The sequence below is a fragment of the Ambystoma mexicanum genome, chromosome 6p (genome assembly GCF_040938575.1).
Source record: "Ambystoma mexicanum isolate Mex_15411 chromosome 6p, UKY_AmexF1_1, whole genome shotgun sequence".
Taxonomy (NCBI): Eukaryota; Metazoa; Chordata; class Amphibia; order Caudata; family Ambystomatidae; genus Ambystoma; species Ambystoma mexicanum.
The window spans coordinates 607,781,095-607,799,607 of record NC_090935.1 but is presented as its reverse complement, the minus strand read 5'-3'; the positions used below and the strand labels follow the sequence as shown (position 1 = coordinate 607,799,607).

Here is an 18,513-nt window from a genome sequence, read left to right as displayed (position 1 = left end):
GACAAACCTTTCCTTTGCCGTCACCGCTCTGGCAGAGGACTTTAGAATAGACTGTATTCCTAACAGAGTTTCAGTGACTCTTTCTTCTTCATCCAACAATGAATCAACTAAGAGAAGAGGTTCCTTCCTTTTTAACAGACAAACGTTACAGGGGATTGTCCATAGCAAGCCTGTTGTCAGGAGTCCAATCCAGGCTGCTGTAACAAGCACCATTTGCCTCTGACATCCTACCCAGAGTGCTTTGTCGGCAGGAAGTGGGGAGGGAAAGGATGTTGTAGGGAGCTCTGGCACAAACCAAGATGGTGAAACCCCTCTAGTGGCCTGCCCACTACTTTGGGATACCCTAACTCCACCCCCTTCTCATGCCTGCTGACTTCAAAAGGACTCCAGTGATCAGCAATCTGGTGTGGGCATGGCTTTGTTGTGTCAGGTCTAGCCTTGAAGTACTGATTCCTATGGGGCTGCCCGGAGAGGGTTCCTGTGCCCTGCGAGGAAGGGGATCAAAGAAGCAGCTTCCTGGGTATTGTTCCATACTGCTTCTGTGGACATTTCCATACCAGATGGTTAATACACATCAGCCCTGCCAAAGCTGAGACACTGACCACCAATATGCCACTAAAATGATATCCAAATGCTGTGGCTGTATATGTGTGACTCCAATAAACTCAGTTCCATACCATGCATCGCTTAATGTTTCTGCTTAACATGCCACCAAGCTGACTCAGATACACAATTATTATGTTTTGAATCAGAGGTGCAGGTAATGTTTTTTAAATCACCTTTGCCTATCAAAACGTTGTGTTCCAGCAGCTGTCAAGAATGCACATTTGACCTTTAAGCCAGCCCTGCTGCCACTGCAGGACTGGTGCTGGACACGTCACAGGACTATCTCAGCAAAGGCGCACGAATGCACAAGGATTTTTGCATGGAACCTCATGAAAGGGGCGACTGACTGTCAGACCTCCTTACCAGAAAACAAATTAGCTGCATCATTTTATTAATAAAAATAAAAAAAAAGTCAGTCTATCCAGCCCAGAGCATAGGGTATTTTAGCAGGCCACTGCCATTCACTATGAGGGGGCCTCTGAAGTCGCAACAGGCCCCCGTCGCGCCCTGTCAGGCCAAAATGGGCAGGTAGCAAAATTGCATGCCCGGTTTTTGTATTTGCATGGTGCATGGGCTTTTCTACTCAGAGGGAATAATTTTCTTCTGCTTTTGCAGAGGGTAAATATTCTGTAATTATTTAGGCCCAGAATGTTTCATTGGAGTGATAGTCCTCTTGATTCTTGTATATTCCTTTGTCCCTCAGTTGGTTGGTTATCCAGGAAATTACTTTGAAACGTGGCATTAAAGCCCGGTGCTAACCAAGACATAGACACAAAATGAGGTATTTTTTGAAGATTACGTAATTTTTTGTCAAATGCCCGTGAAGCCAAAAAAAAGCACTTTGCAAACCCACTAAATTTCACTGGAAGTAGTCGAGCAGCTTCACAAAATGACCTATGTTGCATGCACTATGTTGCTTTTTGTAGGTTTTTGGGAAGTTTATTTTCTGCTGTGAATTGTTTTTGGGATGCTCCATAGTATAGACTTATTTCTGCGATACACGGTCAGCTTCCTCTGTGGCAGTTCAATGGCAGGACTTATGCAAATATTAACTTTGGTTATTCAGACGCAACTCTTTTATTACTAAACAATTTTAGTGGTGTTTGAGTTTATGTTAATCAGTGATCATATATATGAGTATCTGGTTAAATGTCAAAGCCAGGTTAGCAGCCCCCACAACTCCCAGGAACTCTTGAGCATACCTCAAGGCAATCACTGATCCATGCCACCACCACACTAGTAATGGCCTCCATGGAAGTTCTGCCAGCCAACAAGGGAAGCCCTCCTCTCTGCTTTTGATGGCATGTTCTTCTGGTCAAACCACTGAAATCTATACTTTATCCCAAGAAACACTCACTCATATGTTTTCATTTCCCTGCAGGTCTTTGTCCCGCTGACTTTTCTTATTCTGCACTTTTCCCTGCTTCGCTTCGCCCTGTATGCTTTTCACCCCGCAGACCAGGGTCTGGCTGCCATCCTGGGTGGGGTTACAAAGAATTCGCCTCTACAAGGACAAGGCTCATCACTTTAAGACTACTGCACTGTTGATGTGCGCAGTATAACATAGCATGTACAGCACAACTCCTTCCATATAGGCCGCCACTTGACACTTAGGGCCTGATTCATGGAATATTTGCCCCGTTCAAAGTGAATTTGCACTGCTGAAAAGTGACTTTGCACTGCCGCCACAAACCCTGATTCATGGAACCGTGCAAAGTGTATTTTTCTGTGCAAAGTCCGGGCAAAGACATTTTGAACTGCAAAAATGACTATGCGCTGACTTTGCCCGCACTTCGCGCAGAAAAAATACATTTTGCACGGTTCCATGATTCAGGGATTGTGTCGACAGTGCAAAAACCCTTTTCAGCAGTACAAATTCACTTAGAACGGGGCAAATATTCCATGAATCGGGTTCATAATGTCTGTAAACAGGCCTCAAAATATGCACTCGCCACTAGCTGCTGGCTAGCGATAATTGATTCTTGGCGAGTGAGAAATGATCTACTATGTACATCTGTAGAATTGATGGGCGAGTAACATTTTATGCCTGTCTAGTAGCTTTCAACTTGACATTGTGCACTCTGTCTTGAAAAGTGATTAGGTTATGTGCATGCTGTATAATAATTGCGAGCAATGCATATTGCTATTGATTGATATGCGCGCATTCCGATTGCTACAGAAACACTATGGAGTACACCCTACTGCGCACATGCTTATATTATCCATCAGTACTCTGGGGCGTGAGGCTGGACCGATTCCCCCATGGTTATTTTGTTTTTTCCTGTCTTCCAGGCTGGAGCTTCAGCATGGGTTCTGCCTACCAGTTCCACAGCTGGCGTGTGTTCGTGATTGTGTGTGCGCTGCCCTGCGTCTCCGCCGTGGTGGCCCTCACCTTCATGCCGGAAAGCCCCAGGTTCCTGCTGGAGGTAAGGCCTGTACCACTCTTGAGTCATGCTGACGCTCCAACTTCCCTTTACCCCATCTCTAATTACATCCTCCACCATTGGGCCCTTTTTCTAGATCGGAAAACATGACGAAGCCTGGATGATTCTCAAGCAAATCCACGACACCAACATGCGCGCACGCGGCCAGCCAGAAAAGGTCTTCACTGTAAGTATTCCACCCCATCTCACTGCACTCACCATTGTGGGATCTGGCGAGGCAGCCCCTGGATACTAGATGGAGAAGCTCTGTGTGGGAGGCTGCCCAGGCTTCAGAGAGCAGCGTGAGAAATATGTATGTATTTATGTATGTATTTATTTGGGGCATTTTGCTAACACTCAGACCCTGGGGTATCACAGCGTTTGGTACAAAGATAGAAACGGAGGTACATTGGATAGAGACTTATTTACAAAAGCATGGGATGTACCGAAGATACAGACATCATTCATACTTGTCAGAAAGTCAGGTTTGTACACGTTTTTTGAAGGCAGGGCATGATTGTTAATTTCTGATCTTTTCTTTTTTTAAGCGAGGGGTAAGAAATGAAATGCTAGCGCTGGAACTTAGTGAGTGCACCTGAGTAGGGCAGTTGTTGAGGCAGTGGGGAGCCTCCTTGTAAATACACTGATGCAAGTATTTTGACACAGACCAATCAAGCCAACCACTTACCTCCAGATGCAAACTTACCACTGTCTCGACGAATCAATACCAGTTATTGTTAGGAATCCTGGAGGCACAGCCATCCGCTTGACTACATGAGCGCATGAACATGTTGAAAACAGAAGGATCACAACCTTTACAATGTCGAAATGAAGACCATATCGCACTTCTCTCATGAGCGAATCAAATTTGTTTAGTTACAATTCATTCTGGCTATAAGGGCATGGATTTTAGAGTTCCTTTTATAAACTACACTACTTTGGTCGATTGTAGAAGTGGTTGCATCTGTCTAATATGTAACCATGACATAGGAAGAGGAAGTCAAGATTAACATTGTCCCTTTTCCTCAGATGTGTTAGAGCCAATTCAGTGGTCAGGTTGAACAGATCTGCGTGGCACGCGTAGCGTTGGTACACTCTCCCGGCGCGCAGCGTACAGTGCACAAGGCAACGATTTACAGTGGATGACTTGCACATTTGTCCAGGGCCCACATCTGTCACTTTGAACCTTGAATGCATGGACCCAATGCAGCCCCTAAGAGTGGGGAGATGCACTCATTAGGTTGCCGAGTGCAAGGACATTTATGAATTTATGTTGGGGACACAATTGATATCAAAGCCATTAGTACCTGGACAAGGCCTTCTGTCATCAGGGCTTGACCGATTCTCATTGATAATGTGCTTAAAGAGTTTTACTACAGAAACTGGGAGCAGTGCCACATCAAATGGTTCAGTGGCAGATCGCTTCACACAGGGATGAGTGTCAGGCTTACTGAAAGAACATTTGGAAAAGAAATGGGGCCACATGGTGCAATCCACAGAGTCATTTATTGAAAGAAATATGTTTCACAAGCTCCTCTAACTAGTCCCTGGGCCTATTTACGAGTGCAGCGGTAAGGGGTTAACGGCACCGGTAAGGATGCCGGTGCCGTTAACTCCTTACCGCCACATTCTGAGGTCCCTTAGCGGGTCCCACTAAGGCCAGCTGGTTTTACCAGCTGCCCTTAGTGGGAGCCGCTAAGGGACCGGGAGCTAATAACGGGCCCGCTATTTGCGGGCCCGTTATTAGCTCCTTCCCCATTCCCATTGAGACCTATGGGGGCTCGAATGGGAATGGGGAATGGTTTTCAGAATGGGGTCTTACTGGGTCCTCCAAGGTTGGAATGACCCATTAAGTCCCCATACCGAGAACCCGGACCCGGACATGAGTTTGGAGGCCGCCATGGCTACCCCCAAACTCGTAATGAGCCCCCCTGTGTCCAGTATCTCTCTGCCTGCCATGCCCCTAATCCCCTTCACAAGCTTGCTATGCTCCTCACTCCGCATGTGGCTATGCCGTAGGCTCCTCAGGCCAGCCTGTCCTTGTACCCCAGCGTAATGAATGACAGCCCATACTTACTAGGACGGCTGCCTAAACATTGTAGCACATTGGCCCTCCTGCCCTGCGTGCGTTATCCCATTGCCCTAAACTAATAGAACGTCTGTGAATGCCCCAACGCCTTCTGGATAATGGTCGAGGTGTTTTGGTGGAGGATTAAAGGGGCATTGGCATAACACTACAGCCCTGGTAATGCGATTCATGTATATATATATATATTTACATTATTCATATCCTTTTTAGAAGTGCATGTCCGATCTTTGTGTATGTTCGATATATTTTATGTGCACAGCGCTTCTCAGCCCTATGCAAAAAAAGCAATAGAAAAAAATAGAGCACTCACGAAGAGGTTCAAACCCAGCTTGCATGACTGCTAGCTTTCACAAGAAGAGAGCTCAAACCTCTACACTATCAATGCTCTGGGGTTTGAAGAGCGTGCAAGTGTAGTTAAACTTGAGCACAGCCCGGCGTGCCACAATGCACTGGCTGCCAGCTTTGGGATGGGATTCAGTGCTTAGGGTACAGCATAACATATAATGCAACATATTGGGCATGGGTACCGCATTGGCATGGGCAGTGTAATTTACCTCTAGCGCTCCACTTCCATTGGAGGCGTGCTGGCAGGTCTCTTTAGGGCATATGCATGATAAGGGAAACAGAAATAAGCGTGTGGGTGGTGACTTGCCGAGATGTACATCGCATGTCAGCCGAGATTACACATGTGGATTACTGTACATGATGCCCACCATACAAACAAGGTACATGTCATGAACTTCAGCCCTGCTTTGCATTTCATAGATCACTTTTGATTTCGGTTAAGGTATATTAAAAGTTAGAAATAATAGAAACAATGTGGGCATTGTTTTATTTTTCAGAAACAACAGGGTGTGATCAAGTGCAGAATCGCTTGACAGCTGTTGCAAGGCGGGAACTGGGAGAGCCAGACAGGGCAGGTGGCCAGGGATTACAGCAACACACGACCTCCGAAATGGAGCCGCGGGATATTAGGGAGCAGGATAAAGGAGCGAGGGGACAGCGCTGGTGAACAGGGGAGGGGGCGGGGCACATAGCATAAACAGAGGAGGAACGTGCGGGGCCGAGGGTAGATTGATATGATAGGTTATTAAAAACGCCCTTAATACCCAGAGGTTTCTAAGCGCAGATCCGTGGTTCGAACCTGTGTTGCTCCGTGGCAACTTACTTCCAAGTCGAGCACGTTGCCCTTGAGCTATCCTCCCTTCCATATGTTAGGAGCCACAGTCTTACTCTGGAAAAGACGAAAGGGGAGAGAGTGACATTGGGGCAGTGAGTGGGTGAAATCAGAGCACAGAGCCGGGGCTTGGGGAGGGGAGAGGAGATATAGGGTACCTGGTGGTTGACCCTATTTTCTTTTATATAATTAATTTTCTGCAATGCTTTTGGACTTTTTCCAATCTAAACATCTTGGCGCTTTTTACTTTGAATGGATGCAACTTTCAATGGAAAAATTGTTATTTTGTGCCACTGGACAGTCATATTTTCCCCACAGACGTCGGTCCAGACAGACAGAGGGTTCAATCGGTTTTCGAGCACTAAAGAAAACCTGAACTCATTTGTTTAACTATAATGCAATAACGGCGCATAATGGACCTAGGAAGATCTCCCGATATTGTCCAAAGATGTATTGGTCCAATATTAAATAATCCGGCCTTCACCCTTCCATTGAGGTCTGGACATTTGGAAAACATGCCCTAAACTATCCAGACGGAAAGCTCTTGCAGACGCAGACAGATCATTTTTCTTATTATAATGCCATCAGCCGCGCTGCCAGCGCACGGAATGTAATTACCATTCGCCTCCATAGTAGCACTGTCACATTCGGTCCTTGAAAGTGATTAATTTCATATGAGGTGTTGTACGCGTTTAATTCATTCATCACAGAATTGCTGCCTGGCCTTCACCTGAGCGCCCGAGGCTCCGCGCCTCGGTATAAACAGGGCACACAATGCTACTAAGATCCACAGCAAAGGGGCAACCCAGCCCACGAGAAGAAGCCACGCACATGCCGCGAAAACAGCCACTCCACCGGAGCACAGCAAGGGCGATGCTCTGCAGAGACCGCGCATGCGTGGACGCCATGCAAGGGAGCAGCCGATCCACCAATGACCAGAGTTTGTGGGATGCTGCGGCCAGTCCATCCGGCGTAAAGGGTTTTGCGGCTTTTGAATGTGTTGCAAAATTTGTGAAATGCTGCTAAAAAGTTACAAAATATTTCATCCATTTGCCGCTTATGATAATTTAGTCCGATCAACAAATCCATGTGTACTTCCGGTATCCAGCGTCCACACAGCACCTGTGGCGTCAAGAACCCCATCAAGGAATTCCCTTTGTGAAAGATTGTTTCTAATTCAGGGGCACATGGACAAAAGAAAGGGAAGTCAGTAAGTTTAGGATCTATTTCAATGAATGAATGTCGCAATATCCTGGGGCTGGGGTGGGGGTCGGGGTTCTGATCATGAGTATTATCTTGTAGGCATCTCAACCCGCGATGCATGCAATCCCATCGTATACTTTAACCATTCGCGGAGCCCATTGAGACATATCCGTGCCAGGGCATTAGATAGAGTGGCTGGCGAGCACTAAATACTTCCTTGGTATCAGTTGGCATGGCACTGGCAAGTGACTTCAGACACATTCTGGACTATTCTCAGTCTCCCACTTAGAGGCAACTTTTAATTCAGTTTCAGACGTTCTGCTCAACAATAAATGGAAGCACCTCAAAGCAAGGTGTGCAATAGCACCTGGAACGTTCGAGGTGCTGAAGGGGATTACCAAATAGATGACCCCACGCCCAAATAACTGGACAGACTCAAAGAATATGGCAAAATACGACACTATTATAAGTTCAAAATAGGGAAACCTGGCGAACAAACAGATTGTGGCTCACACACTCTCAGCACATTTCCATTACGCAAAAGGCTTTACACCTTGATGTACGTCAGCTATGATGTCATCCTACATGGCAAACAGCAAAAACCAATTGGGTGGAGGGCTTGGTTAAGGGAACATATATATCTTTAGTTCATATACTGGTTAGTATCATCATTGACTGCCCCATATGTAGTAGGCATGCCTTAAACGCCCTCTTACTACGTAAAATACAGATAATGGCATAATACCAGCAGTGGATAGGCTTCTGCAACAATGTATGGTTCACCATTACTTAGGCCTTCATGATTGCTTGCCACTCTCTCCCAACCTTGGACATTCGGCTCGTTAACAGCAGGTAAGCAACGAAACCCAGATGCAGGGGAACAACGTCAGACAACTGCCTTCCTTAGCTAATTAGCCTACCGTCTCTCATTAGTTAGGCCCTAAGCCAAGGCTGTCTCTTTGTAGTTGACCTTGCTAGCCGTTCTCTTCCACAGAAATTTAAAGGGAATGAAGGTACATTGCTATCTTCGTTTGGAGCTGTATGAACAGGCCTTGTCTTCTGGTCGTGTGAGGAGATCATGATTATTTCCATTCTGTCCTTTTATTTAATTATATTTGATTCAATTATATTGGGTACTATTACTCTCCTCAGCCTCTGGAGACTTGGTTGCTCCGTCTTTCATGCTCTTTCTACATCTATGATTGTTCAATACTTGGCACTCATAATTATTCACTCCTTTACTTAATCTGAAAAAAATATGTCTTGTGTACATGGCTTATCCTCTTAGACTCCTTTCGTTCCTTGCAGTTGCTTCTTGCTGTGGCATCCTTGATCCCGAGCCAAGAAAATACCCTTTGTTCTTGCACAGAGCTGTATTCCAGCACCTGTCAGCTCCGCAGCCTTGGTCTCCCTCCTCGAAGCTTCTTGCTTACTATCACACAATGCTTACATCAATTTTCTCAACATGGCTGCTTAACTCGCATTATATTTCCTACATTAGCAAGCTTCTGCGTTGTCTTATCTACCTTTCTTTTCTGCTTATACACATCTACTAAATCCCTTGTCACTTATTTTCTACGTGTATATGGTTTTCTTCATATTCGCATGCATGTTTACTTTGTGGCTTCAGTACATCTTCATTCTTCAGACATTCATACATAAGATTTAATGCATCTATGTATCTTCTCTCTTCATGACGTCACTTCTTTGCTGTCCGACTTTACTTATAGTTCATGTCCACTTATGTCGGTGGTGTCTACAGGCTCATGTCTACCACATCAGTTCGAGGATACATTTGGTATGGTTGTTTGAGCTTATAACGTCTTTCATACGTTCAATTTGGTATTGGGATGATACCAGGTGTCATGCACACTGTTCTCTTGCTGTTCTTCCAATAAGATGGGGACGAGGGGGTGGGCTCTATAGATGTTTGTTTATATTTCTTTTTATTTATTTATAAAGCGCGACTTACGACACCAAGGCATGTTGGCGCTGCTCGACAGGACACAGACAAAAACAGTAAGAAAAGGTGAGTTTTTAAGGCTCGCCGGAAAGAAAAGTGATTGGACAGGCTGCACAGATCACGGGGCAGAGAGTTCCAGGGAGATGAGGCTGCAACCAAAAAGGTACAGCTGCCGATCCTGCTGAGTCTACACCTAGGAACCACAGCAGGCAGGCATCAGAAGAGCAGATTGCTCGACCAGGCACATATGGGCGCAATACCTCCCGGAGATATTCCATCCCCTGACCATAGAATGCACAGTGCACAAACAGGCTGTTTTAAATTGGATACACTGCGCAATAGGCAACCAGTGAAGTTGGCGTAACACTGGTGAAATATGGTTATAGCGAGAAGTAGAAGTAGCTAGGTGGGCTGCAGAGTTCTGAAGAACTCCGAGGTGCTGCAGGAGGTAGGCTGGTTGTGCCAAGAATAGTGAGTTACAGTAATCGACAGAAGAAGTCACCAAAGCTGATATCACATGGGCTTGAAGCTCGACTAGAATGAAAGGAAGAACCTTTCAGAGGAGCTTCAGCTGGAAATAGCCCCACTGACATACAGCACTTATTGGGGTTCCATTGAGAGAGAGTCAGATAGCTTCACACCCAGATCTTTTACAGTGGTGGAAGGTACAGGAAGTGAACCCAAAAAAGCAGGCCAAAAAGCTGAGGTTCAAAGGGAGGATGCAGAAGGGGGGCCACCACCAACACCTCCGTTTTCTCACTGTTCAACTTGAGCAAGTTTAGTTTTAGTTTAGTTTAGTTTATTATTTGTATAGCGCCGCCTGGCCCTAGGGCATCCGGGCGCTTGCGATGAATACAACAAGGTATTTGTTACACATCCATTCCCCAATGGCCTTAAGGCAGACCCTGAACCTGGACGCTGACTCAGTTACCGTGAGGTCAAGTTGGACCAGGATTAGGGTATCATCTGTATACGAATAACAAACAAAGCTGTAGGAGAGGATGAGTTTGGTCAGAGGTTGAACATGGATTTTCTACAACATGGGTGCAATGACAGACCCATGAGGGACACCACAGGTGAGAGGCTTACCCTGAGAACAGAAAGGAGGGATGGACAGAGTTTGGTAATGATTGGAAAGGAAATAGGAAAACCATGCCAGGGCTGTCATGGCAATGCCAGCTCCAGACAACTGATCCAGCAAGATAGCATGATCAGTGGTATTGAACGTGACAGAGTGATCAAGTAAAACCAGTGCTCCCACGTGGCCCTGGTCATGCATCATTGCTAGATCGTGCACTTCCGAAAACAGCATGCTTTTAGTCCCTTGGCCTTGGCGGAAACATGGATGTGAGGGGTGAAAAAAAGAGGATTCTTCAAGAAGAGAACTAAGAAAAGGACAGACCAAAGATTCCAGAAGCTTCATCAGAAATATTAGGAGAGAGATGGGAGGAAAATTAGATGGAATGGAAGGATCAAGAGAGGGTTATTTTCAGGAGAGGGATCACTGTAGCATGCTTCAGACAGATGGAATATGACCTGTTTGAAAGGAATTATTAATGGCCAGCTGCAAAGAGGAGACAATGTGGGGGAGAATGTCTTTGAGAATAAGCAGTGGAATGAGGTCCCTAGGAGATTCTGATTTAAGCTTAAGAACAGAAGCTGTAATATTCTCAGCTGTAAAAACGGGGAATGCAGACCATAATGCCATATTGGGCTGAGACAGAGCCGAGGCCAAAGAAACAGTGGACTGGCGGCCAGAACATTTTATACAGATGAGAATATTTTCAATCTTATTCACAAAAAAGTTGGATAAGGAATCAGAGAGGTCCTGAGAGGCAGCCACCGATTCCAAAGGAACAGATGAGAGTTGTGAATGACCTTAAATAGGTCTTTTGAACGATTAATGGATGCCAAGATGTGGTTAGAAAAATAGACTTTTTTGGTGGCAGAAATAGCTCTGTGGTATACCTGGGAGGCTTGCTGAAATAGTGCTGTTGCAGCAGTGCTATAATTAAGGCACCATTCGTGCTCAGTGTGCCTGCGTGCCGTATGCAGGGCACGTAAGACATGCAGCTCGTTAGACTACCAAGGTTCAGATGGCCGGGCTCGCAGTTTAGATCATTTAAGGGCGGCTAGCAAAGGGGCTTGACTTCGGCACAACTTCAGTGTGCATCTACCGGTCCTGTACTCTACGCTACCGGCTAGCAGAGGGCCTATGAAGACACATGGTATTGCAGAGGTCCCTCCCAACTCCCCTGCCTTGCTGACAGGCAAGAGAGACTGTGGTGAGTGTAGGGATGAAATAAACACACAGACGCTCATTGGGAGGGAGACCCCGGAGACTCAGGAGGCCAGGCACCCTCCCACCGCATAGTGCGGCTTACAAGGAACCATAAAGGATAAATAAATACAATTTTTAAAATGAGTAAACATGAAATATAAATGAAGGATGAATGCCGAAATAAAAATGAAAATGGAGGTGCCCAGTCACGTCCCGTGGCCCGGGTATACCAAGCATGTAAAAGGAACCAAATCAGAAAGATTAATAAAAGAAAATAACAGAGCACAACAGATAAAAGTAATGCACATAGTAGAACACTGTGATATGCGAAAACTGAATGAAATGCAGAGGGGACTGACCACCATAGATGACGTGCACATCTGCCTCTCTACGTTCCCCCCTCTGGTCGAGTCCTCGACCACCTCCTCAATCTTCTTCACCTTTTCTTCACACTGTGGTTTCTTCGGAATCCATATCTGCATCACCCCGCTCAGGTCACCTGCATTCCTTATATGTTTATCCACACTCCAGGTCATATGGCAACACTCCCGAGTCAGTTGACAGTACACCCAATGTCTTGCATAGTTCTTATGATCTTTGGGAAGATAAAACTTTGTTCCTGCGGATGCAAGAGTACTTCCTTTCAGGCGTTCATGGGTGATGCTTTTGGGCTGTGTATGCTCATCCGTCACAGCATTTACATCGAACATTATCTTCATCCCAATAGCTTTCTTTGCTGTCTTCTTGCATTATCCTATAATTATTCTTATAAGACAGAATCCCAGCAACACTAACACTAGCATTGCTCCCAGCAATTTGAAGGTATTTGCCATCCAGGTTGGAATTTATGAGAATAGAGATGAAAACCAATCTTCATCTTCGGTCTCATCTACTTCTTCCACCATTTTCATATGCAGAGTTGACAGCATAGTTATTGTTTCTGTCAGGGTTCAATTTTCTCCATCATGGGCAGGTGTGTATGTACAGCAAGAAGGCCAGATTATGGCGCACACGCCTCCTTACAACGCTGTAATTAAGTCTAAGACATACTTGTTCTGGAGGGTCATGAGTCTGATGACCCTCAATTCTTCTCTAATCACATTACATCCCTTTATTGTCATGTTAATTGCTTGTAGCAGCTCCCATCTGGTGATTTGTATCTACTTGGTGTTCATGTCAGTTGGAATTCCTGGCATAAATATAGCTGTAATTATCACTGCCGTACTACTGAACAATGTGTGCTCATCTGGGATGTCATGATAAGCTTCTATGGATTTTGCCAAAAAAATGGTTCTCTCTCTTCTGTCAGATGAGGTAGAGCAACTTCTTCTTCCTTTGGTGTGCATCCATTTTTCGGAAAGTCAGTGATGTGGAGATCAGTTTGGGGGATCACCAACACAGGAACCTGTTTTATCACTATTGAACATATTCCTCCCCAATTCCTAGGTAGCTTCATATAAGCTTTGGATCCACAGGCCCAATAGTGGTCCATTAGCACAGCAGTTCTTCCATGAATTCCTGGCATGTCAATTATTTGTTTGCATTCTTTGTTTTCTCCAACTTTGGTCTGACCACTGTTTCTAAAACAAAGTGTTGCATTTTTCATTGGGAGTATGGGCACATGTCCTGCTTCATTTTCAACCCATGTTAATAATTTTGGCATTCATCATTCACTTTTAGCACTACCTGTACTGGTGCTGTCATCAATAAGTGTGCACTGCATCCTAACACTCCTTCTTCCCATCCTGTACTGGTGGTTACTCGTCCATATACCAATATCTGAGGTCTCTACCAGCATCCTGGCTATCCTGGTGTTTCCCATATGTCTGCACACATCAGTCTCTTTTGTTCAATAAATCCTCATCTGTTCTCTTGTCAGACCACTAAATGAGTACAGGGGCATTCTGCTTTTCCAACCTGGGTTGTTTGAAATTTTCTGTGTTTTTATGTAAGCATCTTCATGTGGAAATGTTCTTTTCAACATCCATCGTAGGGATGCCCATCTTCCTTTAAATTGTCCTCTTGTCATGCATGCTGTTAGATGACTGAGACACTTTGCACCATGTATAGGTATTTCTCTTGCTATACATGTTCTGGCTGTGCTCATGCCATAAGAGATGATAGAACATACATAGCAGAACTCATCTGACATCCCTCTCCCCACTTCCTTCATGTGCTGATACCACATGTTATTCTTTAAATGGGCTGAATTATCAAGGTATGTGTTGATATCCTCACAATCTTCTCCAGCATCCCTCTTAAGTCGGATAATTTGCTTGGGAATATCAGGGAAAGTGTCAGTTGTACTTTTGTTAGGGATAAAAATAGATGTCTCATTGCTAAAAACTCCATCTGTATTATAGAACATCATTTGTCGAAATGCTATAATAATAAGCAAATAAATAATACAATGTGTCTTTCAATGACCATTCTCTTTTATCAGCATACAATTCCTGTTACTCTTTATAATAATCACAGTTTTTTATAACATAAATTGTAATAGTATTGCATTGATGATCCATTGAATAATGGGGGCTGTGTTAGGATTTCCAAAAAAAGTGATAATATCAACATTTCATCTCAATTGAGCTGGGTAAAATCAACGTATATAAGTAAAACAGCATACAGAAATGTGTGTAACATTATAGGCAACATAAAGTGTCATGTGAGATCTTTGTGTTCTGTCTTGAAAGCATTGTCTCTTTAACCTAACAGGAATAATTCTGTAAACAGTGAAGAGTTTGTTATTTTCCCTTTAAACTTGGGAATAATTAACAGTTCAGATTTTTTTTTACTTCATCTGTGCTTTGTTGGCTCTTGGTGGCCAATTTAGTGTGCATTTGCGGAACTTCTTATCTTGCTTCACTGTCAACGGGAGCCACAGGGGTAAGGGTCTCTCGTTTGTAAGGCTTTACATCATTCAGATGCAGCTAGGCTTCTCTTCCTTAGATTTTCACAGCAGTGGGGGTGACCCCATCTTCTAGGTATGGCCCTTCAAAGAAGGGCTTATTCTAAGTGCAAACAAAACTCTTGACAAGCACTTGGTCCCCTAAATACAAACTCGGTGGCTTTAACAGTTCTACAGGATTTATCATTTGGCTGTCTTCTTCAATCTTCTTCGACCCTTCCCTCCGATTCTTTATCTGTTTGGAAATAAAAGAAACACTAGGGGTCATATTTGTCAAATTATCATGCATCTCATCCCCTAATGTTTTTGCTACACTATGGTCATCCGCTTTGTTTTGATTGGGAGGAGCAAGGGGCACTCTCATGCGTGGTCCAGTCACCAACTCATGAGGAGTCAAGTGGTGATCGAAGCCAGGCTGGTTTCTCAAGGCAAATAAAGCAAGGGGTAGGCAATGTAGCCATCCATTCTTCAAAGTATTCTTAACTTTGGCTATCCTCTCTTTAAGGAGTCTGTTTAAAAACACTCACAAATACCATTCGCTTGTGGATGATAATCAGATGAAAACATATGCTTTATGCATAATAGAAGAGTCTTTTGTTTGAACATCTCATTTACAAAATGCAGCCCATTATAAGACCTTAGGACTTCGCACATACCCCATCTAGGAAACACCTCACGTATGAGAAACTGGGAGGCAAATGTGGCATTGGGGTGCCTACATGGACCTGCCTCAATCCATCAGGAAAATCGACATACTACTACTAGCATATATCTGTAGCCATTGCATGTTTGCAAAATATCCACATTATCTATATTTAGATGCTGAAAAGGACCATTAGGCTGCGGTATTGCTCCTCTCACTGTTCGCAAGGTATGACCTGCTGTGAAATTCTGGCAGACAATGCAATTTACAATTAACCGTGCAACGTGTTGTAAGAAATTTGGCATAAACCAGTCTTCTGCAATTGTGGCAGCAAGATTCTCTGTGGTTGTATGCACAGGATAGTGAAGCTGATCCAGCGCAACTCTCAATAATAATAGAGGCATAACTGGCTTTCCAGTGCTATCTCGTCTCCATATAGTCTCTTTGGGGTATAAAGAACAACCCTTTCTTTTCGATAAATCCTGTTCCTCTTGTGGAGCTTGACCCTGCAGCTCAATTAACTGTACAATGGATGACATATTAAATACTTCTTTTATCATCATGCAACATTCTGACATTTGCCCAATACTTTCTACTTCAAAATTAGAAATATTTGGAAAATATGCTGCTCTTTCTGCTTCAATGTCTGTGGCATAGTTTCCACGAGAAATCATGTCTTCCCTCTTAGTATGGGCTGCGCACTTCACCAGGGCAATAGGAATGCTCGACGAATAACGTCATTGAACACCCCATTGTAATACTTGCAGTTTTTCCAATTGCAAAAGCAGCGACAGCTTCTGCTTGCTCGCAAGGGTAATGCCCTCTCATTACTGGGTCTAGAATCCCACTGTAATAAGCTAATGGTTTATGTCTGTTTCCTAATGTTGCCTTCTGTGTGAGGACTGATGGCATTACCACTCCACGTGAATGTGAGAATAAGTAAAACACCTCGTTATAATGTGGAATCCCTAACACAGGGGCTGCACAAATCACTGTTTTCAACTCTTCAAATCCTTCTGTCATTTCATGTGTCCATGTTATGTCATCTGTACCTATCTGTGCTTCTTTAAGTGCTTTCAGAAGTGGTCTAATATATGTGCTGTAATCAAAAACCCAGGCTCTGGAATGATTACATAAGCCTAAACATTGCTGCATTTCCCTCACTGTCTTAGGTCTTATAGTTTCCATGATTGTTTCTGCTCTCTCATATGTCACTTTTCTCTTCTCTTGAGAGATTAGCATTCCTATATACAGGACTTCTTCCGGGACAGTACGGTAGTTTATCTTTGTCCACTTTGTATCTTTTTTCTGCCAATACTGTCATTAAATGGCCTGAGACTTCTCTGCTTTTTTCTTCTGTTTCACTGCACACTAAGATGTCATTTACATTCTGAATTATTGTGCTTTCAAGTTTTACGTTACCTATATCCATCTGAAGAACCCTATTAAAGATTGATGGGGACTCACATACCCCTGTGGTAATCCTGTATGTTTCCACCACTGATCTCATTATGAAAATGAGATCAAATCTTGGGAGTCCTCATGAAGGGGAATTGAAAAGAAAGCATGTTTTAAATCTACTACTGTAAAATATTTAGCTGTAGCAGGGATGTTACATAATATAGTAGCTGGATTTGGGGGGACATAGATCCTGAATAAATCTCCAGGACCCCCCACCCCATTGATCTTTACTGGGTGCACAGCTGTGTTACATGTGGAGTCTGAAGGTACTAGTATTCCTTGCTGTACTAAAGTGGAAAGGGTTTCAAATATACCTTCATCTGCTTTTCTGGACATGGTGTACTGTTTTGCTTGTGGTGAAATTGCTCCTGACTTAAGCTTGATTTTAACTGTCCCTGCTAGCACAATAGACCCACGTCATATGGACTGTTGTTCCATTAGATGCTGGGCATCTTTTCTAAATCTTCCTGGAAAAATGATGGCTTCTTTTTTTATCATATCCCAACTTTATCCATTAGGTAAGTCTTATGAAAAATAATAGTTCATCATCTGAATACTCAGTTCTGAACAACTCTTTATTTATCAAGTCTGTTAGTCTATACCCCTCATCAAGAGTTATTACTGTTCTCCATGCTCTTCCTTCATCATCCGTCCCATGAACAACCACCCTTTCCTCTCTTACTACTGCTGCCTCTAGTTCTATGGCAATAACATGCCCTTCCTCATCATCTATAGGTATTTGTGGTCTAACAAAATATTTGTCATGTATTCTCAGCAATTTACCTCTCAATCCAGGAAGCCATGTCAACAAAATGTTTACTCCATTCAAAAATACTTCTGGGTCTAAAGGGACACCTCGTAATGCTTTTTTGGCCTATAAATGCTACTATACATTCTCTTACATTCATGTAATGTATCCCTGGAGTGGAGCATATTATCCGTTTGTCAGTAAAGGATATCGTCATATTAAGTTTTGTCATCAAGTCACGTCCTAATATGTTAACTGGTGTCTGTCGAGAATACAATAGTGGCATAGACACGTCATGTTCTCCTATTAAAATTGGTAATTCATCAGTAAAAGGAACTAAATTCATAGCCCCAAAGAATCCCAGCGCATTCATGGCAATGCCAGACATTGGGTACTTTCCCTCTCGAACATATGAACTATTCGCTCCCATGTCTACAAGAAACTAAAATGTCTTATCTCCTATTGTTACCCTGACCCTTGGTTGCTCTTGGGGGTCTGGTGTCACTGATAGTACTGAACACATCAGGTCACTCTGTGGGCATTCCTATTCTGGATATACATTCATCCCTGTACCTGTAAAAGGAATTCTTCCCACCACTGTCACACTCCCTATCCTAGGTATAGGTGTCTGTGGGGTTCCTGCCTGTGTCCGCATTCCATTGTGGCATCATCGCCTGCTGTATCGGAGTGTACTGTTGGGTCTGTACCTGTTGTGTTTGCATAGGCGCTTTCTGTGGTTGCCCTTTTGGCAACTGTGATTGCAATGGAACTTGCTGCGTTGCTGAGTTTGCTGCGCACGTGTCTGATACTGCATATGATCTTGGGCATAATACTCTGGTTGTTCTGTACTATACCTTGAAGAATAAGCTGTCCCCCCTCTTGGAGCTTGCCAGTTCTTCTGGATGCCCTCTCTACTTCTACACATGCAGGCCATATGTCCCATTCTCCCACAATTCCAGCATTTCTGCAATTATCCTCCATTAAATCCTCCTCCCCCTTGAGTGTTTTGAA

At 44.0% G+C, this 18,513-nt stretch overlaps 1 protein-coding gene across 1 annotated transcript in view; it reads left to right on the top strand.

The window, feature by feature from the left end:
* SV2C (synaptic vesicle glycoprotein 2C) overlaps positions 1-18,513 on the top strand; it is an 865,364-nt gene that overhangs the window by 675,755 nt on the left and 171,096 nt on the right. The window contains exons 5-6 of the mRNA XM_069627452.1: positions 2,899-3,032; positions 3,127-3,216. Coding sequence (XP_069483553.1) covers positions 2,899-3,032; positions 3,127-3,216 — 224 coding nt within the window. The remainder of the gene's footprint in view (positions 1-2,898; positions 3,033-3,126; positions 3,217-18,513) is intronic.